Raw genomic sequence first — 22,644 nt, 5'->3', positions numbered from 1 at the left:
AGACCTGGTATCGTTCTCAAAGCTGTACCTTAGAAAATCACAATATCTGTACTAAACATAACACCCAACCACAAATGTGTGGTTAATAAAAAATGGGAAAATGATTTAACACCTATCAATGCAATTTGCATAATACAGGCATACCTTTGTGATATTGTGGCTTCAGCTCCAGATCATCGCAATAAAGCAAACAGTACAATAAAGCAAGTCAAAATTTTTTTGGTTCCCAAGGGCATACAAAAGTTATATTTACAGTATACTGTAGTCCATTAAGCATGCAACAGCATTATGTCTAAAACATAATGCATATACCTGAGTTTAAAAATACTTTATTGCGGCCGGGCGCGGTGGCTCAAGCCTGTAATCCCAGCACTTTTGGAGGCCGAGACGGGCGGATCACGAGGTCAGGAGATCGAGACCATCCTGGCTAACACGGTGAAACCCCGTCTCTACTAAAAAATACAAAAAACTAGCCGGGCAAGGTGGCGGGCGCCTGTAGTCCCAGCTACTCGGGAGGCTGAGGCAGGAAAATGGCGTAAACCCGGGAGGCGGAGCTTGCAGTGAGCTGAGATCTGGCCACTGCACTCCAGCCTGGGTGACAGAGCGAGACTCCGTTTCAAAAAATAAAAATAAAAAATAAAATAAAAAAATAAAAATATTGCTAAGAAATACTGACACAGGGACATATAGTGAGTATATGCTGTTGGAAAAATGGTGCTGATACACTTGCTCGACATACGGTTACCACAAACTTTCAATTTGTAAAAAATAAAATAAAACAAAATCTGTGAAGCACAATAAAAGGGAACACACAATAAAATGAGGTATGCCTGTAGATATAATCTCCCCAAACAGAAAGTGAACCTCATTAAGGGAACAGACTCAAATATGAAACCCTTAAATATTTATTAGATCACAGGAAACCAGTGAACAATCCACATGCTGCAAAGATGACATTCCTCTTTCCTCATGAAGGTTCCCAATCATTCATCCACTTTTGATTAAAGAAAAGTGAATGTACCAAGAAGCCAGTCTATACAGCAACATAAAATAACACCACTACCAACAATAACTACTATTTACTGCACTTTTACTATGTGCCTGGTACTGTCCAATGAATCTAACATTAACTGATATTATCTTCATAACAACTCCAAAATATACTGCTACTATCTTTATTTTTAAAATAATAAAATTGAGGCACAGCATGCTTTAGGAACGAACCCAAAAACACGGGGCTAGTAAATTTAGAGCAAGGCTTGTATGTATTCCAACCTTCTCCCCACCAAAGCCAGTATCTGCCTTTCAAAGAGATATCTCCATAAATACAAACAGGAATGTCCCCAAGCAGAACCCAGAAGAGAAGGGCCAACGCTCCAGAGAGCAGTCCTCTGAAGCGTTCATTACTGTGGCCCGTTCCGGCTTAAGACTCATCCTTAATGGTAACTCCCCTTTTTTACCTCCAAATTATATTTGCCTGTCCTGGTAACGAAAATCAACTGATAGAAGGTTAAGAGCCATCAATGTATCGGTCAGTTAACGTCCATCCATTTCTTACTTATTCAGAAGATACAAAAGAGTCCTAACTGGTTGCCCCTTCAAAGAAGGTAGTTTTTTAAATTAATTTTTACTTATACATATCATAAAAATAGGCATCTGCAGTATCCTGGAATGAGTGAGGGTTACAGAGACAGATCTAGCTCTGAATCTTGACTAAGCCACTTACTAATTGCATTATCCTGAGCATGTTAGAAATCCTAGTTTCCCCAAATACCTACCCCTGTCTCTTAGGGTTGTTGCAAAGTGTTAACTGTATGAATGTACATAAAGCACCATGATTTACTGCAGCAGCCCTAGAGCCAGACAGGGGTTTGAATCCTGGCTACACCCCTCACTTACCATAGGCCAACATCCAAGGCTGTGAATCTAAGTTCCAAATTCCTTATCTGTAATGTAGAAAATATTGTATATCCCAAAGGATAGCCATATGAATTAAATAAAGCAATATTTGCAAAGCCCCTAGCAGAATGACAGACACATAGTAAAAACTCAAAAAAGAAAAAAAATCTGATGTTTAAAAAATCAAGCTGCAAGGACCAGGCACGGTGGCTCATGCCTGTAATCCCAGCACTTTGGGAGGCTGAGGCAGGCAGATCGCCTGAGGTCAGGAGTACGAGACCAGCCTGACCAACATGGAGAAACCTGTCTCTACTAAAACTACAAAAAACTAGCCAGGCGTGGTGGTGCATGCCTGTAATTCCAGCTACGTGGGAGGCTGAGGCAGGAGAATCACTTGAACCCAGGAGGTGGACGTTGCAGTGAGCCGAGATTGTGCCACTGCACTCCAGTCTGGGGAACAAGAGCAAAACCCTGTCTCAAAAAAAAAAAGAAAAAAAAATGAAAAATCAAGCCACAAGTTTAACTACTAGCTCTGTCACTTATTACGTATGGGTAAATAATGTATACAAGTCACCTAACCCCTGTGAGGCTCCATTTCCACCAAGTTTGTGAGGATTAAAGGAGACCACTGTGTAAGAATACTCTATATAAACTATAAATTTCCACAGAAATGTTGGAGGTTGTTTGATTCTATAAAAGTAATTCTTATATTAATTGTATTTACTGGTCCTTCCAAACACTGTCTTCATCTGGAAAAAACTGAGGCAGAGAAATGTTGAGCCACAGAGGAAAGGGTAATGGTTTGCAATGTAGGGTGGAGACAAGGGCTGGGCCAAAATAAATTTAGACCAGGACAAAGCAGAAAATTTCTGAAAGCTTCAAAGGAGAAAAATGAGACTACTCATCAACCTATGTTTTTAATCAACAGCTTCACCTGCTGGTTAAGCCTCTCAGTGCAAAGTCTGGGCATAATAATTCTCTTACTTCCTCCCAGAAACAGTATTAGACTTCAGAGTGAGAAAGAACTTCACTATCAAATCTCTTTTCCTATTCATAAATTAATTTTGGGAGGAGGCACAGAAGCAAAGACCAGTGGACACGAATTTGAGTCTCAGTCTAACTGGCATTTTCTGAACTACCCCATTAAAAAAAAAAAAAAAAAGTTGTAATCTTTCAAATAGGTTTCCTTCCTTGGTTGATCAGAAATGTCCTCATTCTCCAGGTCTCTTCATGCTAAATATGGTAATAGCTGGCAGACAGCCAGCCCAGTAAATTCCAGTGATACTTAAGAAAGCATTCATATGGCCCGAAATTACTCTGAACCAAACACTTGAGACCTGCAGGGCTTCAGCATAGAGCAGTTCAGCTGGAGCAACGAATGTCGAAACCAGTGGGGTGCCTTAAAAACACACAAGCTTGGAAAAAAAGCAATCTACTCTTCTTTATTGCTACATTCTTTAGCAACAACATTGATCTCCTACCCACTGTGCACACAGCACTGCACTAGGGCAGTGGGAGGCTGGACGGAGGAATGGAAGAAACAGGTGGTGTCCATGGGTTGCCAAAACAACAGGCTGTTTCAGTCAGTTCTGTCCTACAACTAATCAATTTGGTGAAGAAAGGGTGAGAGGATCTTAGTCATCTTGTTCTCTGACCAAGCTAACTGGCTAGACCCACTGTACTGGCTTATCCATTAGGTCAAAGTGTCAGAATTAGCAGTGCATGGTAGACATAGCATTAGTCCTGCCTTTCAGGGATGTTAAATGCTTCAAAAATCTTGGCTATCTAGAAAAGGAGGACAGTAGCAGATTACCCCTCACCCACCCAAAATCATGTATTTGACTCCAGAATACACTGCTTTCCTCCAACATATTTTTTTATTAAGTATTAAAGTAAATGTAAGTTTCCTGGACACATACAGCTGAAAGCATGCTGATTTATGATACAGTCAGGTAAAAACTTTAAAGTAGCTACAGAAAATACCAGTTAATAAATGAATTAACCAATATCATTAGAAACCAAAGGATTAAAAAAAAGTAACCTATGAAATGAACAATTTTTATATCAACATTGGTAGCAATTTGATGTTATATACTGCTAATTATTTCCATACATACGGTGACATATTTAAGACAAAAGACTAACACCCTTAATATTTAAAGAGCTTTTTCAAATCAGTAACAAAATAATTGAACGAGTAAAAGACACAATTTACCAAAATAAGTAGAAAAAAAGCAATACAAACGCCACTGATATGAAAAAACATTCAATATCACTGTAATCAGAGAAGCAAACTAAGATTAAGTAATATTTACCACTTATCAAATGGTAAAGAGGTTTTAAAAATAAAACCCAACGTTGACAATAGTATATTGTGTGTGTGTGTGTGTGTGTGTGTGTGTGTGTACGTATGTGTGTGTATATATATATACACACACACACATATATATGTAGGTCTGTTCATAAACTAAATATATATATATATAAAAAAAATAGACCAACAGCTTTTCTAAATCTAACGATAAAAGAAACAAAGATGTATACCGAAAAATTAATGGCAGCATGATTGTGGACATTTTATTTATGCTTTTCTAGATTCTTCAAACATCCTTAACTACTTTTCAAACACAATTACTTTTATATTACAAAATAAAAAAATCTTGTAAAGGTGCCAGAAAAAATCAACAAAGTATAAATATGAGTTAATTATGTATAAACAGAAGGAATAATTCTGTTGCTGTGTAAACCTACCTTAAACTGTTTCAATGTTTGTTTTTAGTTGCAACCATTTTCCTTAACTCTCTTAGAAAGAATATGTCAGAGGAGCCACTCATATTGTTACTTACTTTAAATAGTAACATAATGCCAAAGATTTGCATGATTCTCAGGATATGGTCTTTTCCCTAAAAATCCTCATGAAGATTAGAATGCGCTTTAAATGTTGTAATAAAGTAAATGCCCTTAATGTTTCTAACTAAAGAAGATCTAGCAAATAAATAAAGCCATATTCACAGCAAATAAAAATATAATAAAAGTAATAATCAAACTATACATGTCCTCAAACTTCAATGTGTCTTGACAGTGTCTGAACCAAAGCATGTGAAAGAGAGAATTAAACAAAAATGTCTTTGCTGCTTACCACATTTACCATTTAGAGAAGTTAATATATCAGCACTATCTAGTTTTGTGATTATTCATACTTAGAAACTCAACAGATTAGCGAGTAAACAGTATTCAATTATTCTTATTTGAATGTTGGTTAAGTATACCAATAGAACAACCTCTCCTTGCTAGGTACCAGTTAAAACAGATTATTGAAAATATTTGAGGCTTAAAAACTTCGCGAATCTTCTCACAAAAAAAGATGAAAATAAAAGGGATGAAAAGAAGCAAACAACAATTTTAAAATGTGCCTGCCTCAGGACAAGGCAGTTTATTTTAGAATGTAACCATAGCTTCTTGTACAACACCTTATTTAGCAAGCACAACTGTATTTTAAAGGAATGCTATTTGTTAAAAGACAACATATTTAGGATACAATATCTAACTCCAACCACAATATTATCATCATGTTTCCCTTACTTCACAAAATATACACATACATTCATCATATGAATAAACATATATCAGGGTGAGAGAGCTACTCTTAACCCAGAAACAGGTTCTGCAACACCCATAGATCCAACCTGTCTTTGTGCAACAATGAGTCCATCTTGGCAAGATGTTTGGCTGATGTATTCAAATAACCCAGAGTTCTGCCGGCTGCCAGTATCCTGCAGAAGGAACTGACTCGGAGACCAGAAACTGCCCTAGGCAAGCCTCCAGGGAAAGGTGCTTCAATTCAATGGGAAGAAAAACCCGGCCCCTCACTGCCTGGCCAGAAGACCCAGGGTACCATGGCTGGAGCAACACAGCTGGCTGGAAATGCAAGAGGGGCAAGGGACACTAAGGTGAACCCCCAAAAGCTTGTTCAGTCATATCTAGTAAAGGCCAAACTATTGGGGACCTAGTAGAACAGGGTTTTGCCAAGACAAGTACAAAAGGGTGAGGGAGATATTAGTATGATTAATCAATGCCACCTGAGGCAGCAACTCTGGGTGTGTCCACACCACACTTCAGTCACTGCCTGGCTGTGACGAGAAGTTCCTTCAGTCACTGTCACTGAGAACTGCATCTTCCGAAGAAATTTCCACCATAACTTGTCCTAGATCAGGCTTGGCATCCAGGACTAAGAACACAGCACTCTCTCTTGCCACAAACCCACTAACAGACATAACAGACACCACAACATGTGCCAAATTTATATTTACACCCTCACCAGACAAAGGGGTTTTTGTGTTTTCCCCAAGCCAAGTTCTAATACTTCTAAATTACAACACAGAAAGAGGAAAATGGCAGACAGCTCACGACAGCAGACAGGCCCAGCAAGGGTGAGCTGGAGGTCGCCTTGCCCTGGTGGTATTAAGACCTGAAGTTTACTCCCAAGACCCTGTAGCTCCGAGTCACTCTGACTGCAGGAAACTGCTTTCAGAGAACATAGATAAATGATGAAATAGCTGTATTTCATATTCCTAATTGTGTGCTTATCTGTCTTGTCTCCATGATGATGTCAGCTCCTTGGGGGCAGGACCATATTTTCTACTTGGTCAATGATTCCCACACATCTAGAAGAGTAGAATACCCTGTACTTGCTACCACATGATGCCAAGGGAAACACACAAATTAAGTGTGACAACATACCACAATGCTCCCCCAATATACCACTAAGACAGCAGAGCTACAAAGATAGTAAATCTTAGAGCCAAGGGCTAGTGATCCTACCAATGAATTATTTAGAAATCTATATATTTACATACACAAATTAATACAATCATTCCTTTGCTTTTCTTACTCCAAGCTATGGCTTTATCATCCCCCTTTCTTGGCTTTACTCTCCTTTTTAAGGCCACAATGTATGTTCTGCCATACAGATAATATTCCTCTCAAAAAGGAGAGAGAAGAGAAAAAAACAGATCTACAGCAAACCTCCTACCACTACCAGTGATGCAGTTTGTCCTCTCTCAAGCCTATGAGCATATCCTTTCAGATCTGAAGCCACTTCCTTCTTCCTATCAAGGACAGTAATATCAAGTGTCTTTGTGAGAGGGGCAATCCTGTGCCCCTTCTTGCAGATTGTTTTGTTCTGCTCAAGAAGCCCTAGATTCCTCCTTTATTTTCCTTTTCTTATTCCATTTGCTGCAGCAGCCCAGACACCCCAAAAGCAGGACTGCCAGAAATGAGTGACCTTTATATCTCTTCACCCTAACACATCTGAGGGAGACTGCTGAAACCAAATATGTGTTCATGAGCTAATGAAGCAGAAATCCTCAAAGGAAGCACTATTTGCAACGGCTGAGGACAGAATTATTTAGTGGACACCAAAAAGGCTATGGAACTCCTATGAATTCTATCATCTCAGGTAACATTCTAATGGAGGAATAAGGAATAAGGAGGCTTCCAACAAAGCCATACAACACAAACAGAAGTCTGAAAACACTGGATTTCACAAATTTCTTTTAAGACAAAACAAACAACTTTACTAACCTTACACCATAGCAGCTTCCTTCTCTGTACTAAGCGAGGCCAGCAAGTAGGAGGCATTTCCAAGGGGGAAAAATGACCACAGGATCCAGTCAAAGCAACCTGTCTCTAATACTCTCAAAAAACAAACAAACAAAAACAAACACCTTGATTTCCCAGATTCACTCTGCAGTGATTCTAAAACTTTCCTAATGTAAGAATCACCTGGCTATTTCTTAAACATACAAATTCACAGATGTCATCCCAGATGCACTGAATCAGAATCTCCATGAGAACACCTGAGCTATTCTTATCATAAGAGAGGTTAGGGAAACACTGCTTGATAAATGTTATTCTCCCACCAGTGCCCACCTGTGCGGGGAGGTATGAAACAAGTAGGGCTAAGATGCTTTACCTGAGCAATCACCCCAGACAGGGTCATCTTCATGCTCCTCACTGGGTTTGACTCCTTTTATGAAGAGTTGGATGTCAGTTCAGTGAAGTGTACAAATAAGCACCTCTTTGGGTCCCTATCACCTGCACAGGTCTCAGGACTCCGAGACAAATTTCTGAGTATCTAGATGTCAATGAGGACAAGTCATGAGGAGACAGATTACAGCTGAATATAAGAAGATCTTTCTAAGAATTAGAGCTGCCCAAAGATGGAACAAACTGCTGAGGCAGAGCTGTCTACCACAAGAGATGTTCAAGAAGAGAGAAAGTATGGTACCTCTTGACCAGAATGTTGTAAACATTAGATCCAGCATGAGATGGACAGAAAGACTAGATGAATTTTAAAGTTCCTGCCAATGCATAAGTCAACAAAGAGGAAAATTTCAGCCACTCCTTAATTAATTAAAACAGATAGCATAGAAGTCTGTGGGTGGGGTCAACTTTCAACTGATCCTATCCCTTCAAAGGAAAAAAGAACACAGAAACACACTCCAACTCACCATCAGCCTCTCCCGTAGAATGTTCTAAAGGTGGGAAAGCAGGAGTCACAGATGCTGTGACTAAGACCTGCTGCTCAGTTGACTCTGAATTTGGGGCACATGCCAGACAAGTTCTGTAGTACAGAGAAGAAACGTATGTAGCACAGTCCTGGCCCTCAAGGAGCAAAATCTTGTGGCAGAGACAAGTCAACACCATGTGATTCTCTCAAATATTTATTCATCATATTTCACCTTTAGTTTTTGTCAGTAGGGTGTTCAGGGGACTCTCTTGGTGGGGAAAAAAAAAGCAAATATACTTTACTAAATGTACATATTCTCAGTCCAGTACAAGTTTGCAATATCCCACTCAATGGAAATAATCTCGAAAAAAATTATCAAAACAAACACAAACCTAGTTAACTCTAATTTTAAAAATAGTATTCCACACTCCAGCCCGGGAGACAGAGCGAGACTCTGTCTCAAAAAAAAAAAAAAAAAAAAAAAATAGTATTCCAAAATGACTAGTACCCAAAATGATGAAATTACAAAAAGGTGTGGCTATTCTGGACAAAATAATAGAAATTGCTGGCCTAGTAATATAGTAATACAGGAAGCAGTGGAAGCAAATTTGAGTGAGAGGCAGGGGGTGGATGGCAGTGCCTTTGAAGTGAGATTCCAAAGTCAAAGTGACATTTATAAATTGCAGACGTGATCAGAAAAAGAGAGAAAGAAATCCCACACACAAAGAAATTCAAAATTACAAGTTTAAATGAAACATCTGAGGAAGGGAAAAATTTGGTTTTTCCCCAAATGTAAGGTAAGCATGACTCTTGCAAATACTATTTTTAAAATATCTAGGAGTACCACAGTTGTCCAAAATAAGAAAATGGCTAAAAGTAATTGTCCAACTGAACAAATATTTATTGTGTGGCTATTAGATGCCAAAGCATCATGCCAGGTACAGGTGTAGGGGGTGTGGGCATTAGAATAAACACATAAATGAAAAGACACGATTCCTTCCTCATGTACGCATTAACAATAAGCACTTGAGGATGTTATAAGAGTTTTTGTGTACACAAGCTCATTTGTACGTGAGATGGAAGCAGTGTGGACAGTCAGTGAGGCACTGGACACCAGAAGACAGGAATTCTAGTCTCAACTCTAATTGGCTCTGTGACCATGAACGATGTACATTAGAAAATGAAGTATCAAAACACTGGTTCTCCTACAATGTCACCAAACCAATTAATAACAGAACTGGAAAAGAATTCTGGTCTTCTGGCTCCTAGTTCAGTGATCTGTCCAAAATACTACACATATGGTAGACTGACAAAGAAAGAAAAGACTTTTTGGTTTCAAGTCATTAGCAGAGAAAGGGGGGAAAACAAAAACAGGAAAATCAGGAAAGGGTGGAAGGAAAATTAATAGTTCAGATTTAGGCATTCGGACTGAGACATCAAGAAAGGAAACATGTGGCCGGGCGCGGTGGCTCAAGCCTGTAATCCCAGCACTTTGGGAGGCCGAGATGGGCGGATCACGAGGTCAGGAGATCGAGACCATCCTGGCTAACACGGTGAAACCCCGTCTCTACTAAAAAATACAAAAAACTAGCCGGGCAAGGTGGCGGGCGCCTGTAGTCCCAGCTACTCCGGAGGCTGAGGCAGGACAATGGCGTGAACCCGGGAGGTGGAGCTTGCAGTGAGCTGAGATCCTGCCACTGCACTCCAGCCTGTGCGACAGAGCGAGACTCCGTCTCAAAAGAAAAGCAAGCAAGCATGTAACTATGGACTGTGAACACAATATAAAGAAAATGGTGTCAAATTTCTTATTATATGCTTATTCGAATCATGCCTTGCAGTTTTTTACTTTAAAATCATTGCAGACATACAGATAAAGTGTCAAAAAATGACATATATGAATGACACAAGAAAAAAGAGATAACAGAAGAAAAGGGAAAAGGAGAGGTGGAGAATTTAAAATATCATCCAAATATATGAAGCCCTTCCAAAGAGTCAATGCAGACACACTGCACCCAGATAAACCGAGGAAAGACATTATATTCTATAGCTCTTATGTTAGCAATTTTAAAATTCCTTCAGTCAGAAGCATTAAACACTAGAATGACTAAGGTCACATTCATTACGGAAATTTCTTAAATTTAGAAAGACCTCATACACATACCTGAAGGTAAAAAAAAAAAAAAATTACTGAATCAGTGGGTTGCAACCAAGTTACTTGTCAAAATCACCTGTAAACCTTGAAAAAATATGGATTCTCAAACTTACCTTATCAGAATCCCTGGGTGCTGAGTCCAAGATTCACCCCAACAGATTTTGATGTAGCCAGGACACAGAGCTTTTTTCTACCACAATGGAAGAGGTAGGGAGGAGGATCACTAGGAATGGCATCACAGAGTGGGAACAAGATCAATGCAAATGTTGTGGGTAAAATAGAATTTCTGTGGGTGTGATATTTTTAAAATGTATTGTAAGACTGCTCTGAAGCATCCAAGCATATCCCACTGAATTTAAACATTCTTTAAAGGTCCTGAAGTCAGCAACTACAATACCGGTGAACCAAAAGTTGCTCCTCTATGCCATAGAAGCCTACAGGAAAGGCAGTAGGTGGGAATGGTGCAGAGAGATCCCAAGAAGTTATGGGTAAATATCTTTTAAATCTAAACATTCAGAAAAATAAGAGAGACTAGGAATAATCACTCTCCTCCCCCTACCACCAAACCAAAAAAAGGAATAATAATAATGTAGAAAGAACAAGAAAGTGAAAGGAAAAAGTTTTAGGTTAAAATTCATCTCCATCTGAAAGAAAATTACTCCGATTTTGTTTAAGCAAGAGAAGAATTCAGCTGAGAAATGATCTAGCAGGCAGCAAAATCATGGAGTCACTTCCCATTGCAAAGCAAAAGAAAACAAGGAGCAAGAGGGTGGTCCTGGATAGCTGTTTAGACAATCAGACATACGGGCTGACATCTCCTTGCCTTAGAAACTCCGTGATGTTTAAATTAACAATTGGCCACAAGCCAAACACAGGAACACTCAAAAGTTTAGAAGGGTGTGCTGTAATTGGTACCTTAGCAAAACACAATAATAAATTAAGAGGATTCAAGAAGCCTTCACTGTAGACTCTAAGAAGATTTAAGATTTGTACCAAGAAACAGGCTTCTAAATCTCTTCTACTGCATTAGTTTAGCATTTAAAAAACACCTGCCTAAAAATCAAAACATCTAAATCCTATCCTTTGAGTCAACTTGACTAACACTCAACTTGACTAACACTCAACTTGACTACCTAAACGCTAGCTAATGATCACAGCACCTCAGCAGAACAGAGGTGGAGGGCAGTTTTATGCACTGAGATCCTAGAATGAAAAAAGCCCTATGCGTCAGAGTAATCCTATTCTGACATCAGTCAGATTATTTAATACTTAATTTTGCAAATCACTTTACAATCATATGTATTATTCCCTACAACTCTCTAAAGCCGGTTATTCCTTTAGTCCTGCTTCGTAGGAGAGGCTACTACATATCATGAAGATTAAGTTATTCATCAAAACAAATTAATGGCAGACCAAGGATTATGACCCTCAGACTGTCTCATTGATTATACTCATCTCTATCCTAAAGCTACACTTAAAGCTTTCACTCAAAGAAAACGAAAAGCAAAACACCATCATATGCTCTTTATTAAATGTTTCAGAAACAACAGCTCTGCTTCATCATTACAAAGCCTCCTGGTCCACTTCTGAAATTCTTACTGACCTAGACGTGTCCGAAATTTGAACTTTCCAAGAAGTATCTAGTTGGTGCTGAACAACCCACTACTGTTTTCAGGTGATAAATAACCTTGTTCTCTTTTTAAACATCTGCGATTGACATGTCGACTGCCTGTTAACAATGAACAAAGACCGTATTTTTCTGAAGCTCATCATCTTCCTAACCTTTTATTTGAAAAAAGATGTAGTTCACTTACTAGTTTTTTGGTGAAGGTAAAAATCCGTGTTCAGATTACGCTCAGAAAAAGAAGGGGCTCCTTTCTGTTCAACAAACACGCACAAAACACGATCCAACTGGGAGCATCAATCTCAGAAAGAGTAAAACACAGCCTCGGCCCTGAAAGGACTTTCTGAACACCTTTAGAGTGTCATCCGTTTAATACACACTATTTTAATTAATCCTATTAGCTGGATAATTTCATCCCCATTTTATTGGTGAGTTCATACAGCAGAGCTGGATTTGAATCCAGGATTACAGAGCAGGGCTCCAAAACCCAAGTTACTTCCACTAAAGAGTCTGAAGAAATGTAGAATCTAAAAGTGTGGGTGGGATGGGGGAGGTATGATTTGATTCCCTTCCCTTGGTCCAACCGTGTTAGAAACATCCAACCATAAAGAAGCTTTCTAAGGAAGCCCTTTGAATTAACGTATCCACTTTTCCTCACCCGCCCGTGCCCCACCCCCAGCCATGCCAAAGGAGCAGCAAATGCTGCTGCCAGGTTGGAGGAATTGGTGATCGTCACACCACATTCCTGGGTCTGGACACAGCCTGAAAGAGCAGCAGAGCTCCGCGCCTCGGAAAGAATAACAGCAGTTGAGATTTTTAAATCATGTGCCTCAGCATGCAGCCACACCAGTTGCCCTACTTCTCCTGCCTCCACCTTTCAAAGACACGAACAGTAGTACACCCGGCTCCTCCGGACTTTCGGTTGGGATCGGAGTGTCAAAACTCAGGCGCGCCGCAAAACCCCGTCCCCATCCAAACCAAGCCCACACACCCGGCCGGTGTGCCGCCCCCCGGCAAAGCTGAGGCTGGCTGCGAAGGTGCAGGCCGTTTGGCTTGGCGGCCCTGCCTCCGCTCTCCACGCCAGAATCTGGCATTCCTTCGCTCAGCCCCTCCGAGGCCCGCCGTCGGCTCTCGCTCGACCCCAGGAAACGCGGAACCTGAAGGGCAAAACTGCCTACCTCCCCGCACCCTGACATAGGAAAAAGGAGTTTCTGAGACTTGCTGTCGGCCTCCCTCCGGCCGAGGAGGCGTGTGAGGGGTCCCGGGCCGCGGGGAGCAGAGGCGGCGGGGAACCCCGGGGGTTGGCGGGGGCGCCACGGGAGGGGCCCCCGGCGATGTCCAAACTTTCGGGAACCCAGCGAGTGGCCTCGCTCTGCGCCGACGGCCGAGCCTGGCCTTCCCACACAGAGGAGGACCGAGGGGGAGAAGGGTCGCCCTAGGTGGCAGCCCCGGGCGCCGCGGACAGCGCCCCTCAGCCCGATACTCACCACGCGCGGGGGCCGCGCGGCACAACCAGAGCGCCAGCAGCGCCCACAGCAGAGCGGGGCGCAGGGCGGGCATCTTCTCGGTCGCCTCCTCCTCCGCCGCCGCCGCCTGGGCAGATCCACATGGGGAGGGGGTCCCAACAGAGGAGCCCCACTCTCTCCTCCCCTCCTCCTGCTTCAAAGGCTCAGGCCCTAGCGCTACGCCCCGAAGTCCCGGCGCAAATGCCTCGACTCCCCGCGCCCCGAGTCCGCCTCTCCTCCGCCGCCGCCTCAGCCGCCGCCCGAAGTTTGGCTGAAACTTTCTCGGGTGTGCAGCGAAGCAGCCTCGTGTGTCCTTCCGCCTCAGCCGCCTCCTCCCACCGCAAGCACCGCCCCACTGTCGCCGCGGCCTCGGCCCCGCCGCCTTGGGCACCCAGGGGTTTCCCGCAGGAAGAAGCGCCGGCCCGAGCTCCGCGCGGAGGGATCTACTACGAGTCATCGGTGCCGCCGCATCCTTCTCCAGCAGCCCCCGGGGCCGCCGCGCCTTCACTCGATCAGGGCTGCAGCGCCTCGCTGGCCGGCCCGTGCCGAAGGGGCGTTGGGGCGGAGGGGGGGTGGGGTAGGGCTCTGAACTTCAAGCACTGGAGTTTGCCGGGATCGTGAACTTGCAGGGAGAGGCGGCCCTCATCCAGTGAGGTCTGTATCGCCCCCTACACCCACACATCCACACACTGCTTTGCTACCTAGAGGAATGCGCTGGAGTAGGACCAGTGCTGTCAAAGAAGGAAAGGGGGCCAAGGCGCCAAAGTCCATTAAAAAGGAATAGAGCCATCACGGAGTGGTGCTGCCCCATTCATTCATTCATTTGTTCATCCCTGTAGCAAGTATTTCTGAAGTGCCTTACTTTGCGTAGCTGTGTGTTTGGCAGTGGAATGATACCAAAGATGCACAAGCAACTTTGAGGACCAAGACTTTGCCGCTGTGGGCTGGGGGATTCAGGGAAGGCTTTCACAGAGGAGCTGGGGTGAAAGCAGGATCTTGAAAGGTCAGTAAAATTTGTATAAGACAAGGAGACCAGCTAAGCTAAGGATATTCATTGTAACACTGTAATAGCAAAACCTTGAAAACAACATAAATGTCCACCCTCACAGGAATGGATGAATGACGTATGGTGTATTTATAAAATGAAATGCAACACAGTAACTGAAAAGACTATATTTATGTCAATAGGGATAAAGCTTAAAAACTAGATGATAGTGACAACTAATCACAGAGGGAGACAAAGTATACCATTTATGCATATTGTTTTCAAAACAATACTACACATTATCTGTGGATGTATATATATAGATATAGATATTAAGAGACTATAACCAGAATAGTAGTTACTTCCAGGGCAGGAGAGTAGGGGGTGTGATCAAGCCTGGGTACAAATGGGCTTCTAAAAAAAGAGCTAAAAGTAAGAACAACAGCAATAGTTGTATGGACATATCATTCCAGGAAAGAGCCCTCATGAAAGCAAAGGTACAGTCAAAAGAGTAAGTAAACGAGTTCTGGCTCTGTTAGCAGTGAGAGGAGTCAAGGAGGGAAAGAGGGTTGGAACCAAATTATGCAGCCTTGAATGGCAAGCTGAAAGGGTGGGGAGGCAGCTACCTCTTAGGTCACAGAAAACTATTGAAAGTTTTTAAACAGAGTTGAGACTGATGGAAAGAAAGATTGCTCTGATAATCCTGTACAAAATTGATTGTTGGGAGCAAGAGGTGAACTGGAGCCCCAGGACCAGTCAAGAGTTAGTGAAACAGTCCAGGCACAAATTTAAGAAGACCTGAACTAATGAGGTAGATTTCAGAAGGAATGGATCTGAGACAAGGTTAAAGAAAAAGAAAAAAAAAATGGGGATGTGACTAATTGGATGTGGGAGTTTACAATCCTGTTGGGATGGGAAATCCTACCCATAGAACCCCTCCCTGACTCCTATAGGGTAAAATTCAAACTTCTAAAAATGGTACATACAAGGCCTTTTCGTCATTGGGCCCCATCTCCTGTCCTCCCTGCCCCTGTTGTGAACTTCACACAATAACAGTATTGACTAACTTGAGATTCCCCCAAACATATCTTGCTGTTGCTGTCCCTGTACCTTCTGTTCCTTTGGCTTGGAATGACTCCTGTAGTCCCCTTCCCTCCTCCTCGTAATGAACTTCTAATCATAATTCATCCTTCAGTCCAAAGAAGGCTTTGCCGACACCGCAATAAATTCTTACCCCTAACAGACAGTCCCTCCACTGTCTTCCACTGCCACTTCTTTATCTTACACCGATATTTATTTTTCACACAGGACTCTTTGTATTTCTGTGTTCTCAACTACATTTTGAGGTCCTCATGGGCAAGGACCACAGCCTATTCATCTCCAGTGTCTATCACATAATAGATGTTGAACTAGAATGTAAAACAACACTTAAGCAAGTGCAAATCAGTATGGGCATAGACCTATGAAGTTCCAAAACTGTATGTTAGCAGGCACTTATGGTAAGCAAGTACTGTTAGTGAAAGTGGTCACATTGGAATACTAGAAACTCTTTTCAAAAATAACGTAGTCAAAACATTTTTGGAATTTCTGTTGTGCAAATATGTTCAGAGAAAGATAACACTGTTTTTCAGTTGTTTACCCACAGTGTTACCAGTTTGATCTTCCTCTTTACTCACTAAAGATAATTCATAGTGACTTGGCTGCATACAAATTTTAAAAATCACCTGCAAAGATAAGTTTTGTCACTATTAAAATATATTCAGAAGAATATAAGATAGTTATCCCCAAAGAACAACTCTAGAAGTGACTGTAGCTATGACAACATTATTAAAATAAATGTTCAGGCCAGGTGTGGCGGCTCATGTCGTAATCCCAGCACTTTGGGAGGCTAAGGCGGGCAGATACCTGAGGTCAGGAGTTCAAGACCAGTGTGACCAACATGGTGAAACCCCATCTCTACTAAAAATACAAAAAAATGAGCCAGGCATGGTGGTGGGCACCTGTAATCCCACTACTCGGGAGACTGAGACAGGAGAATTGCTTGAACCCAGGAGGCAGAGGTTGCAGTGAGCCAAGATGGTGCCACTGTACTCCAGCCTGGGCAACAAGAGCGAAACTCTGTCTCAAAAAAAAGAAAAAATAATAGGTATACAGTTTCTCAAAGTAACCGTTTTAAAGAAAGCAGCTATTATGTTCACATATAACTTTTGTTAAATGTGTTACAATGTGAAACTGACTGCATACATTCTGGTAAGGACAAGAGAAGTAAAGAGTAAATCGTATGAATGGAAGTAAGGGAAAAATATGACTGAAGACATGTTTTAAAGATAAGTTTTAATGATAGAAAAATATGAATAAGGGCTATCAATTGTTTTAGTTTTAATCAAAACTAAAATGTACGTCTATATCTTTACTAATTTAAACTCACATAAAACTACCTTCCAAAATAAATGCAGAATTGGGCCCTTATTTGTTCTCATGTCTGTCCTCTCAGAGCCAATAAGCTGTAAAAAACTCTCACAGGCAGGGGCTCTGTCTTATTTTCTGTTTCACCCCAGTTTCTATCACATAAGTGCTCAATAATATACATTTTACATAAATGCTGAATGAGGAACATACATATCTATATAAACTGGGGAGCAATGCAAGACTGGAAGAATGTCTTGCTGTGTTGGAGAAGTTGAAGAAGAGATTCTGGGGTAGCTATGACGCACAGATTGAGCTACACCACGAATCTCTCCGTGTAACCCAGGAAGGCAAGGATATGTGATGAGATGTTTGTGGAAGCAGGAATTAAAAGGAAGATTTCTTTTAATAATGCCTTGCAGTTGTGCAGTGATTTAGATGTTCCAGAAACACTTTTAAGTATATTGTCTCATTTGATCCTCAAAACAATCGTGGGAAATAGGCACCCCAGTCATTATTATCCCCATTTCGCAGATGAAGAAACTGAGATAGAGCTTTAAGTATCTTGCCCAAGGTTAAATAAGTAATTAGTGAGCTGAGACAAACCCCCCACTATTTCTGTCCTCTTACTCAGTCTCACTCCACTGCCCCTTTATGCAACAGTGTGAAGCACATCCAAGATGATATTTAGCATGGGGACCTCTGCATAGAGGGACACCAGCTTCTTGTCACTTCCATGTTAGTACAGAACAAGCTGACCCACTGTAACTAGGAAACATAAACAAGTGAATACATTCTTTTAATTTAAAATATTTTTCAGAGCCTGTTCTCTACAAAGCACATACTAGGCTCTGCTGCAATGCAGAAATAAATAAAACCCAGCCCCTGTTCTTTGGAGATCACAGAGCATTGAGGGAGGCCAACATACAAATAACATAACTAAAACAGAGATAAAGCACAGGGATATGGGAAAGTAGAGAGCATGGGATTAATTTTGAGTCCACTTTCATCTCATCCAGGCCCTAGCCTGAAAGATATGAACTGTGGTGGCATACACAGCTGGACTGTAAACCATGTGACAAGAGTCATTTCTTACCCCTTATTGATGTTTGTAAGCTCCACAGTAGTTGGTTCTTTGCCTTGCATAGAGTATGTGCTCAATAAAGACCTACTTTCTGAAAGGTTCACAAAGTTCAGCCAAACATAGGACAAGTTCTAGAAGGCAAGAAGTTAACCTCAAGATTCAAACTAGCTCTGAGAATTAAGAACCAGCCAGACCCTTCTACTGATCCTACACCCAATTAATTACCTCTACTCTAATTAAGGGAGTCAGTAATATAAGTAATTGTAATATGGGCGATATAGTTTGCCTGTGTCCCCACCCAATATCTTATTTTTGAATTATAATCTCCATGTGTCAAGGGAGAGACCAGGTGGAGGTAATTGAATCATGGGGGCGGTTTCTCCCATGCTGTTCTCCTGATAATGAGTGAGTTCATGAGATCTGATGGTTTTATGTGTTTGGTAGTTCCTCCTGCATTCATTTTCCTTCATGCCGCCTTGTGAAGAAGGTACCTTGCCTCCCTTTTGCCTTCTGCCATGGTTGTAAGTTTCCTGAGGCCTTCTCAGTCATGCTAAACTGTGAGTCAGTTAACCTGTTTCCTTTATAAATTGCCCAGTTCTTGGGCAGTTCTTTACAGCGCTGTGAAGACAGATTAATACAATGGGCTTCTTGACATAGTTTTGCCCTTTTATGAAAGTGATTATCTCAATTTGATTGATGTTAAGGAAGGACACAGTGGCTCATGCCTTTAATCCCAACACTTTGGAAGTCCGAGGCAGAAGGATTGCTCGAGCCCAGGAGTTTAAGACCAGCCTGGGCAACCAAGTGAGACCCTGTCTCTACAAAAAGTCAAAAAACTAACTGGGTGTGGTGATGCATGTCTCTAGTCCCAGCTACTCGGGAGGCTGACATGGGAGGACCACCTGATCCCAGGAAGTTGAGGCTACAGTGAACCATGTTACCACTACTGCATTTCAGCTTGGGTGACAGAGCAAGACCCTGTCAAAAAAAAAAAAAAAAAAAAAACTTACCTAGAAATTTCACATCTTCTGCTATACATGAGATAAGCAGGAAAATTCATATAGGAATGCCCACTGTATCACTACCTTAAAATCTTCTTTTAATTCTTTTAAGCATTTTATGCTAGGAGGTATTACACTTCAACTCCTAAGTAGGTGTGCACTTTTTGCATATGGAGTATGAAAGGGTTGACCTGTATGCACCAAGATGTCTCCCCAATTTTACAGTATCATAAATTCACAACTGTGTAATTATCAAACCACAATATTATTGGATGAGTCTCAGTGCTTTAGTCACTAAAATGGTTATGCAGCTGGGCGCGGTGGCTCAAGCCTGTAATCCCAGCACTTTGGGAGGCCGAGACGGGCGGATCACGAGGTCAGGAGATCGAGACCATCCTGGCTAACACAGTGAAACCCCGTCTCTACTAAAATACAAAACTAGCCGGGCGAGGTGGCGGGCGCCTGTAGTCCCAGCTACTCGGGAGGCTGAGGCAGGAGAATGGCGGGAACCCGGGAGGCGGAGCTTGCAGTGAGCCGAGATCGTGCCACTGCACTCCAGCCTGGGCGACAGAGGGAGACTCGGTCTCAAAAGAAAAAAAAAAAAAAAAAAATGGTTATGCAATTTTGAATATTTATTGACGTTGTTCTCAGGGACTGTTGAATTGTTTTTACTCACATTCTTATAGTCTTCCTTCATGATTAGCCAAGACATTCTTAACAGCAAGATTCAGGCACACAGAAAGTTTCTACCTTAAAATATGGAAAATCTTCATACCATCTAGGTGCAGATTATATCTAAGTCCCCCGAAGAAGGAGAAAATGGAAACTTTTCTTATTAAGTGGAATTCAAAATGATTAACTAAGTATGAGAGTAGGGGCATCAAAAGTAAGGAAGAGAAATCCCATTATAAAAAGTAGTATGCACAGGCCAGGCACAATGACTCACACCTGTAATCCCAGCACTTTGGGAGGCCAAGACGGGAGGATCGCTTGAGCCCAGGAGTTCAAGACCAACCTGGGCAACATGTTGAAACCCTGACTCTACAAAAAAATACAAAAATTAGCTGGGCATGGTGGTGCACACCTATGGTCCCAGCTACTCAGGAGGCTGAGGTGGATGAATCACCTGTGCCCATGAAGTCAAGACTGCAGTGAACCATGATCACACCACTCCACCACTCCAGTCTGGGTGACAAAGTGAGACCCTGTCTCCAAAAAAAAAAAAAAAAAAAAAGGAAATCTCTTTCTAAGTAAGTAATTCATCAGGAGATAATTAATGGCTGGCAACAGGTATTTATAATGGAAGCATACATGGCCTTAATGATAGGGTTTGCTTCTGAAAACACTCTAATTAAAAAGGGAAAGAGTAATTTTATAGGAAAGTACAAATCAGTGGTGTGTATGTCTACTAGTGTGTGCAAAGAGACAGAGGTGGTAATTGCTGGACTCAGACCAGATATCAGCAACAACTGAACATAATGACCTTATAAATATGCAAATAGGAATTCTGACAAAGCTAAAAGTACATCATTATTATTATTCATCAATGTGGAATGGAATGTGAAATTGGAATCAGCAGGTGAGGGGTGGTTGTACCTGAATATCCTGGATACCAACGTGTTTTTGTTTTTAATCATTCTAATCTCTGTTAAGAATAATGTCACATGACTACTTTATCCTCTTTCTCAGACAACTGATCCAATCATTTTTCTTTCAAACCTTTGCCTCCTTTCCTCTTGTAACACATACTAACAGTCTAAGCAGAAAGAGAACAGATGGTAGTAAGACCTAGAATGTTTGCCCCATTAAGATCTATATCTGAATCCAGAAGGAACACCTCATTGCTGTTTGAGGAGCCCTGCAAACAGTTCACACTTTTGTTTCTTTTGCAAGATATAGCTACCTCGAAAAATCCTTCCTTAATCAAACTCTTATAGCCTGAAATCCTTGCCTTTCTGCTGATGACTGTCATTTGAGAGTACTTACCAAAGACAATGGTTGGGAAATAGATATTTTAAAAATAAGGGAAGAAGTGGATAGGGTAAACCCAGGCTTACTTAGGTAAAGCTGAAGTTAGAAGACAACCTTTAAATTATTTAAAAAAAAAAAAAAGGCAAAGTTAGAACACACAAAAGGTAGTATAGTTCCTTACCCATCCACCACTTGATTTTGAGGAGAAAAGGGAAGTAAGAAGAGTTGAAGAGAAGAAAAACAGAACAGGAGAGTGGGAAAGGAAGAATGTAAGGGTGCTCTGGAGTACTATGCACCTGTTTAGAAGTGGGGAAGTAGCACAAACAGTAGCAAAAGAAGAACCACCATGGAGTTCCTCCTTGCACATCTCTCTCCCCTCCCAAAGGCCTAGGGTGAGCCCACAGCGTTGTTCCAGCAGTGAGGGAGTCTCACTGCCCCCTGAGACTCTCTCACGGCCCTTAAGATACCTCCCTGAAGTCCCTCCAAAGAATTCAGTGTGCCCCTAGTCCAAATCAGTTTCCTCCATCATAAATACTCATACATAGCCACAACAATAAAGCATTAATAATGATAATGGCAATTTTGTGTGTCAAACATTATATTAAGCACTTTACCTGCTTTACTATTGGTTAGGCTTCAACAGCTTATGAGTAGGCATTATTATTTCTACTTCACAGTGCAAAAAAGTGACACCTGAGTAAGCTGTCTGAGCTCACATAGCAGCTAAGCAGTGGCACAGGGATTTAAGCCCAGGTCCATCTGATCAACTCCGATGGCACATAGTTGACCTCTGCATTGTCCCGCCTCCCCACAGGTTGCTGCTTCACTGATCCAGTCTCATCCATTGTTTAGATGACCAACTTAACCACTGAATAAGTTATCCTCGAATCATATATTGTAAGCCTAGTCTCTCAAGTTTATTGTGAGTCAAGGGCTAGGTCATATACCTCTTTTGTGCTCTTCTGTATTGTGGCATCCAACCTCTTGCTTGTCAGCTTCCAACTCTGGGGCTACTTAAGGACTTCTTTTCGTGGCATCTGCCCCTCATATGGGAGATATGTTCAGACAATTCTATTGATTGGTTTCACCTTACAACTTTTTATTTTGAAATACTCTCTTCTAAGTGTTCCTAATACATTTTTTAAAGCCAGCAAGGAAAGAAATTCTGTTTATTGCCAACTAATTATAAACATTAAAACATCAGTTTAAAATTTAAAGGAAAAATGACCTATAATGCCACCACTGATAGTATTTTCGTGTGTTTTGTTCATTTGTTCTTCATATGTATATTTTTACAGAGTTGTAATCAAGACATAGATGGAGTTTTGTTTTGTTTTGTTTTGTTTTTTTGAGTTGGAGTCTTGCTCTGTCGCCCAAGCTGGAGTGCAGTGGCACTATCTCAGCTCACTGCAACCTCTGCCTCCCAGGTTCAAGTGATTCTCCCGCCTCAGCCTCCCGAGTAGCTGGGATTACAGGCGTACGCGACCACAGCTGGCTAATTTTTGT

General features: G+C 41.6%; 1 protein-coding gene across 1 annotated transcript in view; it reads right to left on the bottom strand.

Moving 5' to 3' along the window:
• The window catches only part of NOTCH2 (notch receptor 2), a 161,156-nt gene extending 147,052 nt beyond the window's left edge, over positions 1 to 14,104 (bottom strand). Inside the window, 1 exon segment of the mRNA XM_017864160.1 lies at positions 13,674 to 14,104. Within this exon segment, the coding sequence (XP_017719649.1) occupies positions 13,674 to 13,746 (73 nt within the window). The 5' untranslated portion in view covers positions 13,747 to 14,104.
• Positions 14,105 to 22,644: the final 8,540 nt, after the last annotated feature.

This window comes from Rhinopithecus bieti, unplaced genomic scaffold (assembly GCF_001698545.2).
Source record: "Rhinopithecus bieti isolate Rb0 unplaced genomic scaffold, ASM169854v2 scaffold_74731, whole genome shotgun sequence".
NCBI classification, from domain to species: Eukaryota; Metazoa; Chordata; class Mammalia; order Primates; family Cercopithecidae; genus Rhinopithecus; species Rhinopithecus bieti.
The sequence above is the reverse complement of the archived record's forward strand: the minus strand, read 5'-3'. Positions and strand labels throughout refer to the sequence as shown.